Below are 22,572 nucleotides of genomic sequence, written 5' to 3'. Positions count from 1 at the left end.
TCCTCAGGAATAAATTCGGTGTTAATTCACTGTGATTTGATTGATGGTGCTTATAATGATGGAAAAAACAAATACAATATTTTCATTCAGTGCATACTCAACCCCAATTGGTTATAAATTTAATATGGAACCTAAAAATTTGGTTTATCTACCTGTGTCAGGAAAACCATACACAGAGTAAATTTTAGGATAACCGACCAAGATAATCGTGGTGATTTCTTTTAATGGAGAAGTTATATCCATCAGAATTCACCTACGTGAAGTTTTCCAATAAATAAATACGATGGTTATTGTGAGGAAACACGAGTTGGGAAAATATAAAATAATTACAGGGGATGGGATGTTCCTTTCCCCATACTACAAGGGTGAAGGTATGTATCTTGGTAGAGGATACTATAAACCTAAGAGACAAAGGGGTGTTGGACATCAATTTAGAGGAGATGGGATAATTGATACTCTCATGGGTATTGGTTCAACTATTCTTAAACATAAAGACCTAATTGGTTCAACTGCTTCTGCTGTGGGAAATGTAGCAGGTGCTGTAAAGAGTATAAAAGATGCTCAGAAAGAATCTCATAAATTACAAGCAATAAAAGAAATTAAGAAAGGCAAAACTCAGTTGTCCCCCCAAGAACGACAGAAAATAATTCAAATACTTGGATCAGGGTTTCAAAGTTTTAACATCTTTTTTCCTAAATAAATACAAGTATGGAAGCAATTGATAGTATCTATGATTTGGATGATACTATTATTATCTCAAACTCCACTAAAAAAGAAGATTACTTCAAGGTAAATGCAATAACTGGAACAGACTGGAATACAAATGGTACAAAAAGTTTTGAAATAAATAATCAACAAACCTATTTGAATCTCTCCGAAAGTTTCTTGTTGTGTAAATTTAAATTCACTAAAGCTGGGAATAACACAAACGCTACACTTGTAAATGATTTCTTCTGGAAAATGTTTGATAGTGTGCGATTGTATATTGGAACACAAGAAGTTGAAGCGGTTGATTATGTCTCTGCTGTATCTGAAATGATGAAATTTACACTCTATACATTCAGTGATAGAATGGGAAAAGGGTCTGTCGAAGGTTTTATTCCTGATATGTCAACGGGAACAAACACAGACCCTGGATATATTCAAAGGAAAGGAGCGTATAATGATGATACAAAAGCAGAAAATAGTTTTACTGTGGCGGTTCCTCTTAAAGGTATATTTGGATTTTGTGATCATGATAAAGTTCTGTATGGTCTTAAAATTAGATTTCAACTACAAAGGAATGATAATGAAAATAGATTGCTTTTTGGTGTTGGTAATGCTTTTGGTGATCAGAATAAATTTGTAATTGAGGAGATGAGTTGGTATATCAGTGAATATACTCCTAATCTTAAAACAGAAGAGATGTTGAATCGAAGACTTAACTCAAAGAAACCACTCAGTGTATCATACCTCAAAAGAAGATGTCAACACGTTAAACTCAATCAAACTACTTACACGTGGAATTTGGGTGTTCTGGAAGGAAAGCCACGATATCTGTGGATCATTTTTAAAAAGCCAGATGGTGATACTGCGACTGATAAGAATAATGCATTGAGTGATAATGCTAAGGTGAAACAACTTCGCGTTTCTCTAGATGGAACATTTTATCCACGAGATAGATTGGAAATTAATTGGGAAAAAAATGATTTTGCTGAAGCATACAAGTCTTACCAAAAGGTGTGTGAAAGTAATGGAAATAAAGAACCTATTTTGGATATGACAGCATTTAAAAGTTTGTATACAATCTATGCGTTTGACCTGAGCGCGCAAAAGGAAACTATAAAGTCTAATCGAGTGGATACTTCCCTATACATTGAAAGAGGAGAGAGTGAAGAAGTTGATACATATTGTTTGCTTTTGGAAGAAACAGAATTGCAGATTAATACAGATAATGGTGTGATGATTAGTCTCACATAATTTTTTGTTAAATAAATGAGTGGCAAAGTACCAACTGGGGTATATGTTAATCAAATCAATCTTCATAAACTATCATCTTGTGTTCAAAATCAAAAGCCTTGTACGATTAACGTTAATACAATTCAGAGAAAAGGAGCAGTAAGAATTGATGTTTTGCTCACAAGAGAACAGGTTAAAATCTTGAATGACACTGGCTCACTTAAAATTAAAATGACAAAACCAATGTTGAAAAAATATTCAATAAGAGAGACGAGTGGAGGATTTCTCCCATTTCTAATTCCTTTATTTGCTGGTTTAAGTGCGGTTGGAGCATTGACGGGTGGTATTTCAACAGCGGTGAAAACTGCCAACGAAAGGAAGGCTCAACTCCAGGCTCAAAAGAATTGGAAAGACATAACAAAGAGTTGGAGAAACAAATTAGTGGAAGTGGTGTAATTGTAGATTTTGCTGAAAAACTTGAAGGTCTGCCTGATAAAGCGAGATTGTTAGTTGGAGATATGCTTTCTTCTATAGCACAAGCAGGTGTAAAATTAACTAAAAGAGGTAATGGATTATATCTTTCTAATAAATAAATGAGCATTGATGAGTGGTTGAAAGAATTTGGAAAGAATACAACATCAAATTTACAACTTGCCACAATATTGTAAGAAATTAAAAATTCAAAATGTGGTTATTTGTATGAGAGATGAATTAACAAATGTGTCGAAACATACAAAGAATATTATTATGAACTTAGAAGATAATAATGGGAACGGTTCTCATTGGGTTTGTATTTTTAATAATCAAGACAAATATTATTTTGATAGTTTTGGTCTTCCACCACCTGTTGAAGTCATAAAATTCTTACAGAATGGTGTTTATCAAACATTTCAAGTCCAAGAATTAAATTCCAAGTGTTGTGGTCAATTATGTCTATATGTGTTATTTCAACTCAACAAAAATAAAAAATTTTATGATATTATTTTTAATCTAATATAAATGACTTATGTTGGTAAAGATGGTTCTATCTTTGGTGTATCTCAAGAACTGGATATTGATTTATCAAATTATTATACAAAGGCACAGGCTGAACGACATAAATATAATATAAACAAAAATATTAACATGAAAAATGCTTATAAATTAAAAATTATCCAAGCCCAACTGACGCGAATGACTTGGTGAGATTAAGCGATTTATCACAATATATATACTTGAATAAAACGGCTGTGTATTCCAAAGATACAGAAGTGTTGATATTATCTCCAGGTCATACAGAATTCACAGTTCGAATTAAAATAAATTTTTATAAAGAAGGGCGTATCGTTTGTATGAGAATAGAACAATGGGGGTATGATATGAATGATTTAGGGTATAATTGGTCATTTAAAATTAACCTCGAAGACCTGGAACAATTAAATCAGTCTCGTAAGGAAGAATATTATCCACTTGGTATCGAGAATGAGTTTTGTGGGTCCACGATTAGTAAACAACAAATAAAAGAATTTAATAAGGGTAAATATAATAATGGTTTTGCCCTTGTTTATCTCATGAAAACAGAAAAACAGGATTATATATAATAAGTAAGGAAATACAAAATGATTTAACTATGGGAAGATGGGGAGGTGTTTCGTGCCATAATATTATTCTAACATATATTTCTAATACATAAATGACAGCAAGAAGGCTTCAAGAAAATTATCATTTCTGTGTCCAAGCATACCTTCAAGAAAAGGGTATTCGGTATTTTAATAAATATGTTCTACAACATAAGAATGAGGTATTTTCAATAAAATATTGGCATTATGCTGATGTTGATAAACCGACAACTTTAGATTTAATTAGAATGTTAAATAATGAAAAAATTATAAAGTTAAGAAAAGGTAAGGCTCTTTTAGAAATTCAAAAGAAATTTTATTGGTTTCCTGTTGTAAAAAAATTATTTTCGATGCAGGAATAACAAGAAATCCTGATGAATATATGTATAATATTCTATGGGGTGTAAACGATTCAAGGATAGTAAGGGATGAGGAAGGAGTTGAAGAAGAGAGGGAAGAGGAGGAAAAGGAGAATGAGGAGAGGGAGAAGAAAGAGAAGGAGGAAAAGGAGAAGAAAGAGAAGGAGGAAAAAGAGAAGAGAGAGAAGGAGGAGAGGGAGAAGAAAGAGAAGGAGGAAAAAGAGAAGAGAGAGAGGGAGGAGAGGGAGGAAAGAGCGAGACAAAATAAATATCAAAATATGGAAACCAGTGAGATTCAAAAAAGATTGGCGGTATTACAGAAAATAACTCAACCCACCGAGGAGGAAAACAAAGAATTGACAAGTCTATTTGCAATATTTTCTTCAAGACTATTGACATCGTCAAGCTATTCATTTTAATTCAAGTTTTTTCTTAAATAAATGGAGGAGAGAGTGAAGGCATTTCTTAGGATTCTTTATGTTTTAAAAAAATTAAGATTCAAATGTGCATGTTGGAAACTAAAAGGTTTTTGCACTCTGCAGGACTTTTTCACATAAATAAATGAGTTATTGTCTCAAATGTAAAAAGAAAACTAATACTAAAAATATTTCATATATTAAAAGTAAAAATAACAGGGTTATCCAAAAAGGTATATGTTCGGTGTGTGGTTCAAAAAAAATCAATTTATCTCCAAACACAAACTCGGAGGAGATATACAAAAGTTTTTATCAGGAAGTAAATTTACAACTACTGGAATACCAGGGGAATTACATCTTCCAGGGTATTCTTTCTGTGGTCCAGGCACAAACTTAGATAAAAGATTAGATGAGGCAGACAATCCTAAATCCTGGAGTAAACCAATCAATAGAGTTGATGAAGTGTGCATGAGACACGATATTGATTATGGGAATACCACAACGTTGGAAGAAAAGCATGAAGCCGATAGAGAAATGTTATATAATTTGTCTCTGATACAAAATCCAACCTTGAGAGAAAAAGTTGATAGGTTCATCGTGGAAGAAGATGATTAGTGCTAAATTGAAACTTGGACTTGGAAATTCAAAAAACTTATAGGCTCTAATGATGCCATTAAGACTGAAGAGCAATTAGCTGATGAATTACATAAACCAATATTCACAAAGTTTCAGAGAAGGAAAGTTTATTCCAAGGAAGTTGATTATATCTGGTCTGCTGATTTGATTGAACTCAATAATGATAAGGGGTACAAGTATGCTTTAACCGTTATTGATTTGAGGAGTAGATATGCGTGGGTTGTCCCTTTAAAAAACAAAACAGGTAATACTCTTATGTTAGCTTTTCAACAGATATTTAATAAAAGTAAGAGAAAACCTAAGAAATTGTGGACTGATGAGGGTAGAGAGTTTTATAACAAGACATTTATGAATTTTCTAAAAAATAACAGTATTACATTATACAGTACCTTTAATGAAGGGAAGGCAGTTGTTGTTGAACGTTTTAATCGTACCTTAAAAGAGAGACTATATAAAAAATTCACACAACTCGGTTCACAACAATGGTCATCTTTTATTCAGGATATTGTGGATAAGTATAATGACACGATTCACACGTCAACGAATATGAAGCCATCAGAAACATTTACAAAATTAAAATATGAAAAAGAGATTAATGTCAGAAAACCTAAGTTCAAAGTTGGTGATATCGTAAGAATATATAGGTGGAAATCTCATTTTGAAAAGGGTTTTACTGAACGATGGACGAAAGAACTTTTTAAAATTGTTGATGTAATAGATACAGTTCCTTGGACTTATAAAATATATGATTTGGAAGGGGAAGAGATTTTAGGTTCATTTTATTCACAGGAATTACAAAAGACAAAACTAAGCAGATAATACACCTTTGTGGACACTAGAGGGACAAGTATATAATGTGTGTCAAGGGGGACGTTCTTAGATCTGTGAACCCCAAACACAGAATCCTCAACTGAATAGTCAAGGCTTAACTTTTGTTTGTGTGTGTGTGTGTAATGGGAGCAATAGGTTGGCGCTTCACTCCCTCCTACTATACACCGTTGTGGACACTCGAGGGCCAAGTCCGAGGTGTATAACAGTATATAATGTGTGTGTCAAGGGGGACGTTCTTAGATCTGTGAACCCCAAACACAGAATCCTCAACTGAATAGTCAAGGCTTAACTTTTGTTTGTTGATGTGTATGTGTGTGTGTGTCCCAACCCTCACATTCAAAATCTCAACCCCAACCCTCACATTCAAAATCTCAACCCCAACTCAATCCTCGCCCAACACAATGTCTTTTTCAAAATGAGATTTTCACCTATATATATATATATATTTTTACGTTTTTTTTTTTCTTCTTCCAATTCTGTCTTTTAAGGCTTTCAGGTTTGATGACGTAGAAAGGGGGAGTAAGCCTGCACTTTCTTCCCAGAACTTTCTTGATCTTGCTCCCATCAAGCACCATCCGACAAAGAACTACATCGATAGGTTTAGATCCCAAAGAGTGATAGCAACTCCAAAAGTCTCCAAAATATAAATAAATAAAATAATAATAAATAAATAAATAAATAAATAAAAGCCCCCAAAAAAGTTTCAAGTGTCCAACATAAACCCAACTTTCCAAGTCTTCAAGGTATAACCACATTCCCGTTGAGTTTCCAAGATATGTATCACATTGTGAGTTATCAATCCAGAACCCACATTTCAAGTATTCAAAGTAAAACCAACTTACAAAGTCTTAAGGATAACTCATTTACTGATTTTTTCAAAATTTGTGAGTCTCCAAGGTAGGACCCATATTTAGAACCATCTTGGCAGAACCCTTTTCCTGAGTCTCCAAGGTAGTTATTTAAACCATCAAGGCAGAACTCATTTACTGATTTTTTCAAAATTTGTGAGTCTCCAAGGTAGGCCCCATATTTAGAACCATCTTGGCAGAACCCTTTTCCTGAGTCTCCAAGGTAGTTATTAAAACCATCAAGGCAGAACTCATTTCTTGATTTTTTCAAAATTTGTGAGTCTCCAAGGTAAAACTTGTATTCTGGCTCATCAAGGTATAACTTGTTCAGTGGGTATTGTCTTGATAACTCACAATGAGTACTATTGCTGTAAAACTCTTTTTCAGGATTTTGCTGGTCTCCAAGGTATAACTCTTTGGTTGGGTCATCAAGGACGAACTCGTTCTGTGGGTCTTGGTCGCTCATAAGGTCTTCAACCAAGCCAACAATTTCGCCCCAAGTTGTAGCAAAAGCAGTATTTTCATTTCGTATTTCAGACACAATTTCCTGTGAGAGAAAATAATAATGTATTAATTAAGTTATTTAATTATTAAATGAGTATGCTTCAATCAAAGTTTGAAAATAGGAAAATAAAAATCTTACCTCAATAGATAAGAGGTTTGAATCCAGTTCATCAACTTGAAGGTTTAGTTCCATAGAAGACAGAGAGTTCCAAGGAACACCAAAGTCATCCCACTCAAGGTCTTCAACCAAGCCAACAATTTCCCCCCAAGTTGTAGCAAAAGCAGTATTTTCAGATACAATTTCCTGTGAGAGAAAATAATAATGTATTAATTAAGTTATTTAATTATTAAATGAGTATGCTTCAATCAAAGTTTGAAAATAGGAAAATAAAAATCTTACCTCAATAGATAAGAGGTTTGAATCCAGTTCATCAACTTGAAGGTTTAGTTCCATAGAAGACAGAGAGTTTGAGACAAGCACACAGAACACCATTGCCAGCAAGAACAAATGTTTAAAATGGAGCCTGGGTTTGAAGCTTTTATAGAGAAAGACTGGTGGGGTGTGGTTTCCTTGGAAATTCCCTGGGCAAGCCTAGGCAAGCCTTCATTGGGAAATTTTTCAAACCATAACATCCTGTAATTTTCTAGTGATTTCTTTGTGAGTCAGAGATGAACTGGAAATGATGTAAGAGTGGGCGGGGGCTTAGCAAAAGTAGGCGGAGCTTAGGAAAAGTGGGCGGGCTTAGAAAAATACCTTATGAAAAGTGGGCGGAGCTTAGCAAAAGTGGGCGGGGCTTAGGAAAAGTGGGCGTGGCTTAGAAAATTACCTTATGAAAAGTGGGCGGGGCTTAACAAAAGTGGGCGGGGCTTAAAGAAAAGTGGGCGGGGCTTAACAAAAAATAACCTGTGGCTCAGGAGGTGGTCAAACAAGAGCATTAAGAGAAGTTTATCATTTCGTAATGGCACAAATGTGGTATCTTAAAAAATATAAAGATTCAAATGTTTTGTTTGTCAATATTTTAGATGGGGATTATTGTGCAAAGAAAATTAAACTATTGAAGGAATTTGAGAATGAACAAATCTTTATAGGTTCAATGAGTGAGCTGTTCAACCCCCAGGTGTTCAATTCAATGAGGTTCAACCTCCAAGTTAAAAGGGGAGACAAATAAATATACCTTGGGATAAAAAGGGGGTTTATTTTTAGGGAAAAAAAATGTAAATCGCTGAAAATCCCCCATTCATTTACATGGGGAAAAGTGAGCCAGAATCAGTATTCTTACCCTACTGACCTGGTACCAAAGGAAATAAGTCTCCGTCTCAGATCCTTGGTCAAAGTCCAAGTCTCGCACCCATAGAGCAAGACTGGAAGTACCAAGGACCTGAAGACTCAGACTTTCGTCCTCCCGCACAGGTATCGGCAGCACCACACCCCATGATCCAGTGAATCCATGACTCCCCAGGCCCGACCCAGACGTCTATTGACCTCCGGCTCACAACCTGCGGAGACATGAATATCACTGCCAAGGTAAGTGAATCTATCCATGACCTCAACATCCTCACCACAAACAGACACAGACAGGACAGCAGCATCCAAGATGTCACCGAAAGCCTGGATCTTAGTTTTGACCCAAGAAATCCGTAATCCCAATGGCTCCGACTCCTCATTCAGCACCTCGAGGGCCCCCAAGAGGATGTCTAAAGTCTCCGCAAAGATGACTGCATCATCTGCAAAATCAAGGTCCGAGATCTTGACATTGCCAAACGATGCACCGCAACTTGATCTCTCAGACATCCTCCCAAAAATCCAGTCCATACAAGTGCTGAAAAGTGTGGGGGCAAGTACACATCCCTGACGAACTCCAGTAACAACTGGAAATAAGTCAGAGATGGTACCACCACACTTCACAGCACTCTCAGTACCAGAGTAGAGTTCAGACATCAGATCGATCAGTTTCGGTGGCACCCCACGAAGACCAAGAATCCTCCAGAGGACATCCCGATTCACTGAATCGAATGCTTTACAGAGATCAACATAGGCTGCAAGCAGCCCCTGCCGAAACTCTCGTCTGCGTTCGGTGAGGACACGAAGTGCAAGGATACGGTCAATCGTTGACCTCTTTGGTGTAAAGCCTGACTGCTCTGGACGCTGGTGCTCAAGCAGATGGTGGCGAACCCTATCAAGAATTATCCGAGCAAAGACCTTGCCCGGCACTGAGAGCAGCGTCACCCCTCGGTAGTTGTTGCAGTCTTGGCGATCACCCTTCCCTTTCTAGAGAGGGACAACAAGGCCCCTCTTCCAGTCAGTTGGGATGATGCCTGTGTTCCAGGCAGAGCACAAAACTGCATGCAACGACACGAGTGCAGCATTTCCACCAGCCTTGAGAAGTTCAGCATGGATGCCACAGATCCCTGGAGCTTTGCCCCGTTTTAACTGGTTCACCGCAGCCCGTGTTTCCACAAGCGATGGTGGACCACAGTTGATTCGAGGGTCGGCAACAGGGATTGTAACACCCTTGACGTCCAACTCGACAGCTGGGGGATCAGCCTGGTACAACCGCTCAAAGTAACCGGCCCAGCGGACCTTCACTTCAGACTCCTCTGTCAAGAGCCTACCACTCTCTGCTCTAACTGCAGTGCTCCGAGGGATGGGCTTGGATGAACGTAATGCGCGAATTCCCCTGTAAGCGGGACGAGAATCACCTGCTCTACCCCCTCACAGATTCCTCCCACATAGGCCTCCTTGTCCACCCTCAGTGCACATACAGTTTTACGCCTCAGCTCCCTGAACAGCTCAGCTCTGCCATTCAGCCTGGCCCTGCGACTCTGGTCAATGGTATCCAGTGTCCCTTGAGAGACAAAATTCTTCTTTGCCCTGTGGTGAACTCCAAGGCATCCACCGGCAACATCAAGGACGGTGGTCTTGAAGGTGCTCCACAACTCTTCAGGACCCCCCAAAGCACCCAGACCCCCAAAGTGTCCACTCAGCCTGTTCGCAAACTCCTCAGCTACTCTCTCATCCCTGAGCTTGGCAACATCCAGCCTAGCCTGGGATGGTACCATTCTCCAGGATTTAAGGTGCAGCTTTAGAGTTGCTACAATAAGCCTGTGGTCAGTATTGAGGAACTGAGCACTCCGGTAGACCCTGCAGTTCTGGATCATCCTCCAACGACCGTCAATGAGGACATGGTCAATCTCCTTTGCCACACCGCCAGCGTTGGAATGCCAAGTCCAGCGATGAGCTTGCGGGCGCTGAAACCATGAACCAGCCACCCTAAGTCCATGACTTCTTGCAAAGTCAAGGAACTTAGTGCTATTCTGGTTCATAGTTCCTGACCCATGGGGACCAACACACACCTCATAACCATCCCTATCAGTTCCAGTCGATGCATTGAAATCCCCCAAGACTAGAAGTGTATCTCGTCTGGGGCACTGATCAACCACAGACTCGAGTGTGGCGTAGAATGTGTCCTTCACGGTGAGATCACTCGCCTCAGTCGGAGCATAAATAGAGACCAGGGAAATGACACCTAAGGAGTGGCGAATCCTTAATCTCATAATACGCTCGTTGACCGGTGTTACCTCAATTATCATTGGGGTCAGCTTATTGGACACAGCTACAGCAAGTCCATGGGTATGGTAACCATCAGAGCGACCAGACCAATAGTAGGTGTAACCACCCACCATTATCTCACCGCAATCCGGTCTTCAAACCTCAGAGAGAGCTGCAATCCCGATGTCCAAACGCTTGAGCTCAGATGATAACAGAGACAGGTGATCATCCTCTCTTAGGGATAGGACATTCCAGGCACCCACCCGAAGGGACCGCCTCAGGTTAACCCAAGGAGACCGCCGTCTGGTGGACGACACCTCAGCACCACTCCGACACACTCTCCCGCAATCTGACCCAGGGATGTTACCCCATGGTTTCCCTCCTATCAAAGATTGGGGGTCCCGAAGGCTTTGCCCCAATCCTGTCATCCGGTGAGCTGCCCTGGGAAGGGAAGCTGCACAGGAGGTACTCCCACGGAGTGGGTTTTCAGATTTTTTTGCGTTTTGCGGAATGAAGCGTTTTACGGTGGCCGGAGTGCAAATCCTGCCACCAACCTCCTTATAAGAAGTAGCCCAACTGCAGGAGGACGTCCGCAGACACAGTTGGGCACTAGATATGGATGGCCGTTGGCTCACAAGGAGCTCCTCCGCCCTTTTACTCCTTTCAAATCTGTCTACGCTGACTATTTCGATTTTGCAGGACACCATTAATTGGTTGTCGGTGACCGCTTGTCGGGTTAGTCAGAAGTATTCGAGTGTCCTCCTGGTTCCTTGCATGCAGGTTCCACGGGCTCATCGGGTGCCTCTGCTCACTATTCGCCACTTTTGTCGTACCGGAAGAACTCTCCAGCGACGGCGGGCCGGAGTTCATGGCCGGTGTTACCCGTGACTTTCTCGTTAGATGGGGCGTCAAGCATCGCATCTCATCCTCATACCACCCTCAATCGAACGGCAGAGCAGAGGTTACAATCAAAACTACCAAGCGGCTTCTGAGATCAAACGTCGGTCCCACCGGAATGCTCGACAACGACCGCTTCCTGCGATCCCTCCTTCAACTAAGAAACACGCCCGACCCCGACTGCGACATTTCGCCCGCCCAAATCATCTTCGGGAAGCCGCTGCGAGACTCGCTACTTTTTGTGAACCGACTGGAAAAGTTTTCCAACCCCAAAATCAGGCCTACATGACAGGAAGCCTAGGAAATGAGAGTCGTCGCTTCGCACACGCTACGCTCGGTCGCAGGAGTCTCTGAACAGCCACGTTCGCCCTGCACTCCCTCTCCATTTCGGAGACAGATGCTTCATGCAAAATGGTGCGGGAAATCATCCCAAGCGATGGGAATGAACTGGCACCGTCACCGAGGTGTTGGATCACGACAAATACTGCGTCAAGATTGACGGTTCCTCAATTCCCCAGCACGTCAAGTAATCGCAAATTCCTCCACGCATTCGTCCCGGTTTCAACGGACATTACCATGCCCGCTCCTGCCCGTCATACCCGCCGCGGCGAGACTCACGGCCACCGACGGACGTCCGCGCCTTCACTCAACCTCCTCAGTGTCAGTTTCTTGCACAAGATCCACCTGTTCCCGATCAGACACCAGAGAAGCCGCCTCCGCTTATCGCGACGTCAACTCCTCCTGCGAGCGGCCCTCCAACATCATCTTCCTCCCCATCGAACTGTATCACGCCACCTTCCTCACCTACAGACCCCATCGCTCCGACCTCACCGCCCACGCCTCCTGCTGCACGTCCTCATCGAGCGACTCGAAAACCGGCCTGGCAGGAATCAGGTGACTGGTTGATGCAGTAGATAAGCTCGTGGCGTGGACCCCGAGCTGGGGGGGATGAAGAGTGATCGTCATTGCCCTATGTCCTCGTGTCTTGTGCATTTGTCAGTTATTATTTTATTCATTATAGTTGGACATTATCGTTGTTACCTTCGCATTTTGCGAAAGGTTATGTATTGGTCGCTGTGTATTCGTGTGTGTGTGTGTGTGTGTGTGTGTGTGTGTGTGTGTGTGTGTGTGTGTGTGTGTGTGTGTGTGTGTGTGTGTGTGTGTGTGTGTGTGTGTGTGTGTGTGTGTGTGTGTGTGTGTGTGTGTGTGTGTGTGTGTGTGTGTGTGTGTGTGTGTGTGTGTGTGTTATTCGCATAACTCAAAGTATTAAACCAAATCGCTTGAAATTTGGTGGGATGATGGGTTATTATCCAAGGAACATTTGATTAGATTTTGGGAGCGATTGGGTCAAAGGTCAAGGTCACGGAAAGGTCAAATTCGTATTCTTACCATAGCGCAGTCAATTTTGATCTAATTGGCATGCAACCGATGCCAAAATGTTCAGAATTCATTGCACAATCTTGTGATGGGCGACATGACACAATTATGTCATTACCCTTGTTTTTAAAAGAAAATGTCCCAAATCCTGGCATTATAATCAGTACCAAAATATATGTTTGTGAGAGATGCCAATGATTATTTATTTGTTTGTTATTCGCATAACTTAAAAAGTATTAAACCGAATTGCATGAAATTTGGTGGGATGATTGGTTATTAGCCAAGGACCATTTGATTAGATTTTGGGAGCAATCGGGTCAAAGGTCAAGGTCATGAAAAGGTCAAAATAGTCTTTTTACCATATCGCGGTCAATATCTATCCAATTTGCATGAAACTAATGCCAAAATGTTCAGAATTTAATGCCCAATCTTGTGATATGCAACTTGACACAATGACGTAATTGCCCTTACTCGCGGTTGGGGGTCAAAGGTCAGGGGGGTCACGACCTTGCAGATGTGCGTATTTTTATCATAACGCAGTCAATTCTTATCAGATTCGTATGAAATCAGGACCAAAATGCTCCTTGTTCTGTTCCCCACACTCTTATGCCAAGAACAAAACAGTAGCGGCGGCGAAGGTATATGCCCTCTACGAGTGCCCGTTCTAGTTTCGTATTATCATCATCATTAGTGCGATTGTATAATCGCCAGTTAGTAATGTTCAATATGCAAATGCCGATACGAGATCTTCATTGTTAGTTCACGGCATTTTCCTGTGTGCCATAATCGTGTGAAAGTAATCAGACTAAGACTGTCTATTTTAGTGTAGTAGATAGTAGAAAAATCGTGCAAATTATGATACAAGCATCAAATTTGGCATTTCTGTTCTGCAGGGCTTTCTGATCAAATCTGCCCGATTGGCAATTTTAAAATCCAAATTTTGAAAAATTTGGATTTTCAAATGGCCAATCAGCATATTTGATTAGAATCCCCTGCAGAACAGAAATGCCAAATTTGATGCTTGCATCATCATTTGCACGATTCCTCTCAAAAATTGCTGTTATCTGCCTCCACTATTTCCCCTTTTGGTTGCAGATAAAACGCCATCATTGTCAATAAAATATTCTACTTGGGAAAAAAAAAAAAAAAAAAAAAAAAAGAAAAGAAAAAAAAAAGAAAAAAAAAAAAAGAGTTCTTCAGTAATTATAGCTTATCTTCGAATTTGATGCTTGCATCATCATTTGCACGATTCCTCTCAAAAATTGGTTATCTGCCTCGACTATTTCCCCTTTTGGTTGCAGATAAAACGCCATCATTGTTAATAAAATATTCTACTTGACAAAAAAAAAAGAAAAAAAAAAAAGAAATTAAAAAAAAAAAAAAAAAAAAAAAAAAAAGAGTTCTTCAGTAATTATAGCTCATCTTCGAATTTGAAGAAGACTTCGAATTCCCGTGACGTCACGTGTTAACGAACAAACACTTCACCTTGACGTCACAGCCACTCAACGCCGGTTTATTCATTCCTGATGTGCGAGCCACAGCAGCAGCTCCCCCCACCACGTCGGTCTCCATATTCTGGCTCGTGCTCCTCCGCTTCTTCTTCTTATTCTTCTTCTTCCCCCCTTCCAAGATGGCGATTGCGCTCTGCGTGATCCGGCGCAGAGCGCAGCCTAACGGTTCCTCTTGATTGCGAAGTAACTGTTTGCGCTTTCCTTCGAAAACGAAGCTCAGCGTCATTTTGGACTCGCCGGGCACACAGCGCACCGATATCCGGCCATCCGAGTCCACTGGCATCCGTGACTTATTCATCACCTCAGAGCAGCTAAACCTCCTGACTGCCCGGCTTGAGGCGACGACGGCCACCAGTAAAGAACGCGCCAACATCCAAAAAAATATAAAAAACGCGCCAATGACTTCCCTCAAACTCCCAGTGGGTGTTCTTTACCGGAAACGTCGACTTCTTCCTCAGCGTTGATCTTCAAAAAAAACAAAAAAACATTTCTACTTATTCTTCTTTTCAAATGTGCCGCACACCTTTCGGTTCCACTTAAAATAATTTGCTCGCGCACGATGACAGAAACAGAGATCAGCCTCAGTGAATGAAAGCTCAACAACACACCGCTCTAAAGTATGGGTATGGTAATAAATATGTCTCGTGCAGGATGAAACAAAATACAAGCAATTATTACTTCTGTGGATATTTGGTAATCAACTGTAATCACACGTTATCACCGGCATCGATGTAATAAAATACTGAAACACGAAGGAAGAAAGGCGTTATAATGAAAAGGTGGGATTTCGGCCTCACTCTGAGTAATACCGGAATATATCACAAACATCTTGTGCTCAAAGGTCGGATGTTTTTACCTTTTTGAGCACTGTAATATACAGAAACAGCTCCTGGAATATATACATACCCAATTGTATGGGAAAATTGCGGAGGCAGTCGATGTTTGAATATTATCAAGATATAGTCATCGAATATGGTCATGTCACGGGCAATGACAGGACCGGGGACCGCAATCTTAAGAGTAAAGAGTTACGAAACAAAAAAGCAATATCATTAAAAAAAATTTTCTTTAGCACATTCCGCGAAGTTCTTGAAGACTATCAAGCTCCGCTACCGACCAACCAACGAATCAACGTCTCATTCACCGCTTAAAATTACGAACGCTCACTCGTATCGCAAATGATGATGAAATTGAAAAGCTATTGCTGACGCGCTGTTACTGCATATGCGAAATAATAATAATGACAGTAATAATAATTAAAAAGAAAAAACTGCATCATAATCATAACCCTCCTCTACATCATGTAATTAAATATCAATATTGTTACGTCCGCCAACCTCGCACACTCAGAGCGGACGCTGCTAACGATTACACCGCCATGGCCGATTAACATTGATTGACGTGTTCTTCGCCTTTCGCTTCGCCTGGGTTTGAATCCCGACCATTCACTTCTCTCTCTCTTTGAATGTTTTTTTTGCCCCAACACACACAGGGTGCGCCACGACCGTCGAATCCAAGATTACCCGAGTTCCGGGTGTTTACAAAGTCCGTACCGCAGCTTGGTTTTTGTCGTGCGGCACCGAATGCGCGTTCCTGTGCCGTTTGAACAGATGGACGATGATGGAAACGATATCCTGACTTTCGACAGTTTGGTTTTACTGTTGTCATACCTTCCTGTGAGCGATTTGTTAAACGCATCGCTCGTGAAAAAGGTACAGTGACTGATCGTTTATCCTCACTATAGTATTTATCAACGTGTGTGTGTGGTGTGTGTGGTGTGTGTGGTGTGTGTGGTGTGTGTGGTGTGTGTGTGTGTGTGTGTGTGTGTGTGTGTGTGTGTGTGTGTGTGTGTGTGTGTGTGTGTGTGTGTGTGTGTGTGTGTGTGTGTGTGTGTGTGGTGCTCGTGTTCCCCTCCCGACGTTTTACAGTACAGTGAGGTGTTTTGAATTATAAGCAGTCGGTATGTTGTTACTTGCGCCACGTCACAGGTCTGTCCGCACGAGTTCTGTATTGTTGTTTTTTTTTTTTTTTTTGAAATTGCACCCATTGGTCGAATAACTGCCTGACCACACCCACATGGTTGCTTGACTCCGCCCACCATGCCAACAAGACAAAATGATATGGCCGCCATATTGGTTTTTCTGGTGTGTCTGTCCACAGGCCTGTAGGCCTCCACTCATATCACGATGAGGGCCCCCAAAAAATGTAACCATATGTCGAATAAAACTTAATATGGATTAGGCAAAGCCTAGAATCGAACGTAGAATTCTTCTTAAATATATCAAATTAAAGTCTTTTTGCAATGAAAAAAAATATATTACCAAAACATTACCTTCACACCAACAACTTCACTGCCGAGAACAGGATCTCATCTGCAAAAATAAATATTACCTTAACATTACCTTCACAACGACAACTACACCACCAAGAACAGGATCTCATCTGAAAAAAAAAAATCCTCAACATTACCTTCACAACGACAACTATACCGCCGAGAACAGGATCTCATCCGCAAAAATAAATATTACCTTAACATTACCTTCACAACAACGACACCACCAAGAACAGGATCTCATCTGAAAAAAAAAAAATCCTCAACATTACCTTCACAACGACAACTACACCGCCTAGAACAGGATCTCATCTGCAAAAATAAATATTACCTCAACATTACCTTCACAACGACAACTACACCGCCTAGAACAGGATCTCATCTGCAAAAATAAATATTACCTCAACATTACCTTCACAACGACAACTACACCGCCGAGAACAGGATCTCATCTGAAAAAAAAAAATCCTCAACATTACCTTCACAACGACAACTACACCGCCGAGAACAGGATCTCATCTGCAAAAATAAATATTACCTTAACATTACCTTCACAACAACGACACCACCAAGAACAGGATCTCATCTGAAAAAAAAATATTACCTTAACATTACCTTCACAACGACAACTACACCACCAAGAACAGGATCTCATCTGAAAAAAAAAATCCTCAACATTACCTTCACAACGACAACTACACCGCCAAGAACAGGATCTCATCTAAAAAAAATTAATATAACCTCAACATTACCTTCACAACAACAACTACACCACCTAGAACAGGATCTTATCTGCAAAAATAAATATTACCTCAACATTACCTTCACAACGACAACTACACCGCCAAGAACAGGATCTCATCTAAAAAAATTAATATTACCTCCACATTATACCTCAACATTGCCTTCACAACAACAACTACACCACCTAGAACAGGATCTTATCTGCAAAAATAAATATTACCTCAACATTACCTTCACAACGACAACTACACCACCGAGAACAGGATCTCATCTGCAAAAATAAATATTACCTCAACATTACCTTCACAACGACAACTACACCACCTAGATTAGAACAGGATCTCATCTAAAAAAAATAATATTACCTCCACATTATACCTCAACATTACCTTCACAACAACAACTACACCACCGAGAACAGGATCTCATCTGCAAAAATAAATATTACCTCAACATTACCTTCACAACGACAACTACACCACCTAGATTAGAACAGGATCTCATCTAAAAAAATTAATATTACCTCAACATTACCTTCACAACAACAACTACACCGCCTAGAACAGGATCTTATCTGCAAAAATAAATATTACCTCAACATTACCTTCACAACGACAACTACACCGCCAAGAACAGGATCTCATCTAAAAAAAATTAATACGAGAAGCGAACGTTGTATTCTTCTTACATTCGCTTCTGACTTTCCCAATAACTTGTTCACAACTGTACACTTGCCAACTATACCGTGGTACGTGTAAGCGCTGCACAGCTGATGATTTTGACGCAATTTCCGGTTACTTTGGCCTGGATTCGGGATCAACGATCAAATAATGTAAATCACGATTTAAAATAATTTTTTGATGATGCGGGAGATATCTATATTAAAATCAGTGGAGGAAATATACACAAAGTCTGATATTATTTGGGTCTTTCATGTCTCCGACGATGCCTTTATCTCCCGGCATGCATCATTCCCCATGACAAAAACCGGAAACAAAAAATAACCAGAAACAAAACAAAAACGGAAGCAAAATGGTCATAGGCAACGACACGGATTCACAATTGCCAGGGTATTGTGTTGTTTTTGTTGTTTCCTATTCTCTCATGTGCACGCGTCAAGTAATATTCACAAGATAGAAATAAAACCCAATCGTGTTTATACACCGCACAGCGTTTAAAAACAACCGGAAGCAAAAGGTCATAGCTAACGACACGGATTCCAAATAGCCAGGGATATTGTGTTGTTGTTGTTGTTGTTGTTGTTGTTGTTGTTGTTGTTGTAGTTTCCTATTCTCTCACGTGCACACGTTGAGTATGAAGCTCACTGCGTTCGCTATTATTAGTAAGGTTTAATGAAGCCCATCAGTAAGCACGGTATGCACCTCCCCCCAAAAAGAAGCCCCAATGAGCTAAGATCCTCGTCCTCTTCATGATGACGTCATAAAAACGAATATGACGCCATCATGATGTATCAGGTTTGCGATAAATTATCTGTGCTAATGCCCGGCTTGATTCCCGCAAATAAAATTCAAACAGTTTGCCTAGTTTCGGAGATAATTTTTTCGGCGATTTCCATTAGCGGAGATATTTTGACGTCATAAATTTTTTTTCTGGGAGGAATTTTCAAAATCGGAGATGGTTACTGTCTGCGGAGGGAATTTTTACATATATATGTCAAGTTTCAGGAAGTTTCGATAAAAACTGTAGGCTGTGAAACAAAAAAGTCACAAGAACAACAACGTGAGTAAGACTTAGAGATCCTCCACGAGGTTCTAAAAAACATTACGTCATTTTTGAACGGCCTTATATCAGTTATGTCGATAAGTCTGTGTTCAGATAGATTTCCCCACCGATGTCGAAGGATTTATTCGTGTGATCAGGGCTGTGATCTTTGAGTTAGCCGTTATTCTTTTGCTATCGTTATTTTGGACCAACCGCTTCACAACAACCACCTGCACCACCAACATCGCTCTCACAACCGCCTTTACGCAACCACCTCCTCCACAACCACCTTCTTCACAGTGCCAACCACAACCACCTTCTTCACCGCCAACCACAGCCACCATCTCCGAAACCACATCTCCCCCAATAACCAACAACGAACAACATCGCTTCACCTTCAACTCCGCAAACGCCGTCATCTTTGCGCCGGCCACGGCGAGATCGCTGCAAACAGACGCGGGGGTTTCCCCGTTGTGCAGGGCCGGTGATCTCCACAACGTCCGCTCTCCTTTGTGGGCGCCAGCAACGGTGATTTCAAACACGTCCATTCGCTCCGAGCTTTGCCTCGGAATTCGGATCAGGAGATCAAGAGGGGCGGAGCCAGTGGGGGTCAGAGGTGAAAGAGCGGAGATCAAACCTCGCCTCACGAACCCTATAAAAAAGCACGCAGAGCGCCAAGCTCGCAGTCGAGTTCAGTCGGTCGGGGTTTGGAGTGGTGTGAAGAGTAAGGTTCGAGTCCAGTGGAGAACAGTGGAGGTCTGGGTTCGCCGAGGAGATGTGAGCTGAGAGCGTGGCCAAGCCTGCCGTGCCGCTTAGAACTGCGCGTTCGTGTGCGGGACGTGGGGAGAGCCAGAGAGAGGTCGCCAGCCAGCATCGAACGGTCCGAGGTGATCGGGCTTCGGGACAGTCCGAGCGGCGCTGAGGGACGGACGGGCTCTAAAAGAGAGCATCAACTCTAAGAGAGCAAAAGACCCGTTCGTTCCTCTGAGGCGTTGCCGGCTAGGCCCGAATTACCATGCCGCCAGACGAGGCCTGGGCCGGACCGCGATCACGCCAGCTATCATGAGGACGGGACGTCGCGGGTCGCCCCAGCGAGGAACCTCGAAGGTGAAGGTAACCAGCCCGGCCTCGCAGAGCTTCTGCGGTCATCACAGCTCCGTGAAATAAAGACCCAAGAGGTCCAGTCTACCCCTCGTCTTTCCTGGGGTTTTTCTTTGTTTCTTTTTAATGAACGTTGTTTGCGCCATGTCCGTAAGTAGAACTGTTTAGTGTGTACATTATAGATAGACGGTAGTAGCTCTTTTGCATTGCTCGTGGTTTGTCCCTTACATGTTACATAATTGCATGCGTGCTCTCCTTGATTGCATACATAACTGCATGATTGCCATTGTTGCATTGATTGACGTGCATCCCTGCATATGTGTCTTGTGAAATAAATGTGCTTGTTCAAATCTTCACCCGTTCGTTGCATCCTTTCCCTAATTGAACTGCCATATTGCACTCGAAATATAGTTGGTTGTTAAATAACCGTTAATAGAATCGGGTCCAACGGGGCTGCGTGATAAATACCCCGCTCGGTTATCCCAAAACGAAGCGAGCTGCTTAAACGGCTCGTTTCCAAGAGGCCCCGTTGAGGTACAGTCTCTCGGTAGTCTGCCTACGCAATTAATTAGGTATATCGACAATTCGGCGATTGACCCTTTAGCGCGCGGGTAGAATGGTGACTAGGCTGTGGTGTGCTTAAAAACACACCCGTAGCGGGATTTCGGCGTTCGATCCGGAAAAGCTGCGACTAGATTCTCCGTTTGGTGGGCGAGAGTGGCCGCCATTGGCAAGAAGCGGTCGTCCGCACGCCGACGGGCAGAAATCAACAACAATGTAATCACACACACAGACAATCTTATCTATCTAATATTATTCATTCATTTAGGACCATAGATGGGACAGACACTGCTCTATCTTATATTATTCATTCATTTAGGACCATGGATGGGACAGACACTGCTCTATCTAATATTATTCACATGGGAACACAGGACAGACACTGCTCTATCTAATATTATTCATTCATTTAGGACCATGAATGGGACAGACACTGCTCTATCTAATATTATTCATTCATTTAGGACTATGGATGGGACAGACACTGCTCTATCTTATATTATTCATTCATTTAGGACCATGGATGGGACAGACACTGCTCTATCTTATATTATTCATTCATTTAGGACCATGGATGGGACAGACACTGCTCTATCTAATATTATTCACATGGGAACACAGGACAGACACTGCTCTATCTAATATTATTCATTCATTTAGGACCATGGATGGGACAGACGCTGCTCTATCTAATATTATTCATTCATTTAGGACTATGGATTGGACAGACACTGCTCTATCTAATATTATTCATTCATTAGGACTATAGATGGGACAGAAACTGCTCTATCTAATATTATTCATTCATTTAGGACCATGGATGGGACAGACACTGCTCTATCTAATGTTATTCACATGGGAACACAGGACAGACACAGCTCTATCTAATATTATTCATTCATTTAGGACCATGAATGGGACAGACACTGCTCTATCTAATATTATTCACATGGGAACACAGGACAGACACAGCTCTATCTAATATTATTCATTCATTTAGGACCATGTATGGGACAAACGCTGCTCTATCTAACACCTTCCGCACAAGGTGTTGGTACCTCTGCCAGTTCCTTATAAAGGAGGGCTGTCTGTGTCGATGTGAAATAAACTCGGAAACCAGTTGACGGAGAGGCATGTGTAGTTCAACGCAGGAGAGGAGAACCAGTTTGGACCAGGGAATGTATATATATATATATATATATATATATATATATATATATATATATATATATATATATTCATTTATTTATTAAATTTTTTTAATGAGTGAAGGGCACCCTTTCTCTCGAGGGTGTGGAGGATGGCAGCACTTTTCCACTGCATCCAATCTGTGTCATACATTTCAAATCATGCTATACATTATACAAAGAACAACCCCAGGAGGCAAAACCGAGAAATATCATTATCAAGCGTGACACGGTAACCCATTCGGGGAGTCTCTCGTTCTCCAGAAGTTGAGGACACAAATCTCTCATACGACCGACCGCCTTCGAGGGAATTTGAACTTTTGCCGCTCATTGACATTCATTGTGCTAAAATAATAATAAAAAATAATGTCAGCGGCAACTACTTCGGAGTCGTCTCGAGGGCTTGTGTAATTTGAGGAATAACACGAGGTACGTTCATGTCTTTGTTCCAATGAACTTG

General features: G+C 41.1%; 3 protein-coding genes and 1 long non-coding RNA gene across 6 annotated transcripts in view; 2 read left to right on the top strand and 2 right to left on the bottom strand.

The window, feature by feature from the left end:
- The window catches only part of PDE12 (phosphodiesterase 12), a 49,669-nt gene extending 34,776 nt beyond the window's left edge, over nucleotides 1-14,893 (bottom strand). For both annotated transcript variants that reach the window (XM_085899651.1, XM_085899652.1), the window contains exon 1: nucleotides 14,440-14,893. In XM_085899651.1, the coding sequence (XP_085755777.1) occupies nucleotides 14,440-14,838 (399 nt within the window). In that variant the 5' untranslated portion in view covers nucleotides 14,839-14,893. The remainder of the gene's footprint in view (nucleotides 1-14,439) is intronic.
- The window catches only part of LOC147019276 (inosine-5'-monophosphate dehydrogenase 1-like), a 315,330-nt gene that overhangs the window by 46,203 nt on the left and 246,555 nt on the right, over nucleotides 1-22,572 (top strand). The window lies entirely within an intron of this gene.
- Nucleotides 5,427-7,640, bottom strand: LOC147019283 (uncharacterized). The gene is made up of 3 exons (XR_015062725.1): nucleotides 7,531-7,640; nucleotides 7,270-7,434; nucleotides 5,427-7,173 (listed from the first exon to the last, which is right to left on the bottom strand). It is a non-coding gene; the product is annotated as an uncharacterized LOC147019283 (long non-coding RNA).
- FBXW12 (F-box and WD repeat domain containing 12) overlaps nucleotides 15,815-22,572 on the top strand; it is a 39,775-nt gene continuing 33,017 nt past the window's right edge. Inside the window, exon 1 of one of the 2 annotated variants that reach the window (XM_085899650.1) lies at nucleotides 15,815-16,177. In XM_085899650.1, the coding sequence (XP_085755776.1) occupies nucleotides 16,049-16,177 (129 nt within the window). In that variant the 5' untranslated portion in view covers nucleotides 15,815-16,048. The remainder of the gene's footprint in view (nucleotides 16,178-22,572) is intronic. The other variant, XM_085899649.1, reaches the window with a different exon arrangement.

Source organism: Eptatretus burgeri, chromosome 10 (genome assembly GCF_056783735.1).
Source record: "Eptatretus burgeri isolate ZD-2024b chromosome 10, Ebu_testis_v1, whole genome shotgun sequence".
NCBI lineage: Eukaryota > Metazoa > Chordata > Myxini > Myxiniformes > Myxinidae > Eptatretus > Eptatretus burgeri.
The sequence above is the reverse complement of the archived record's forward strand: the minus strand, read 5'-3'. Positions and strand labels throughout refer to the sequence as shown.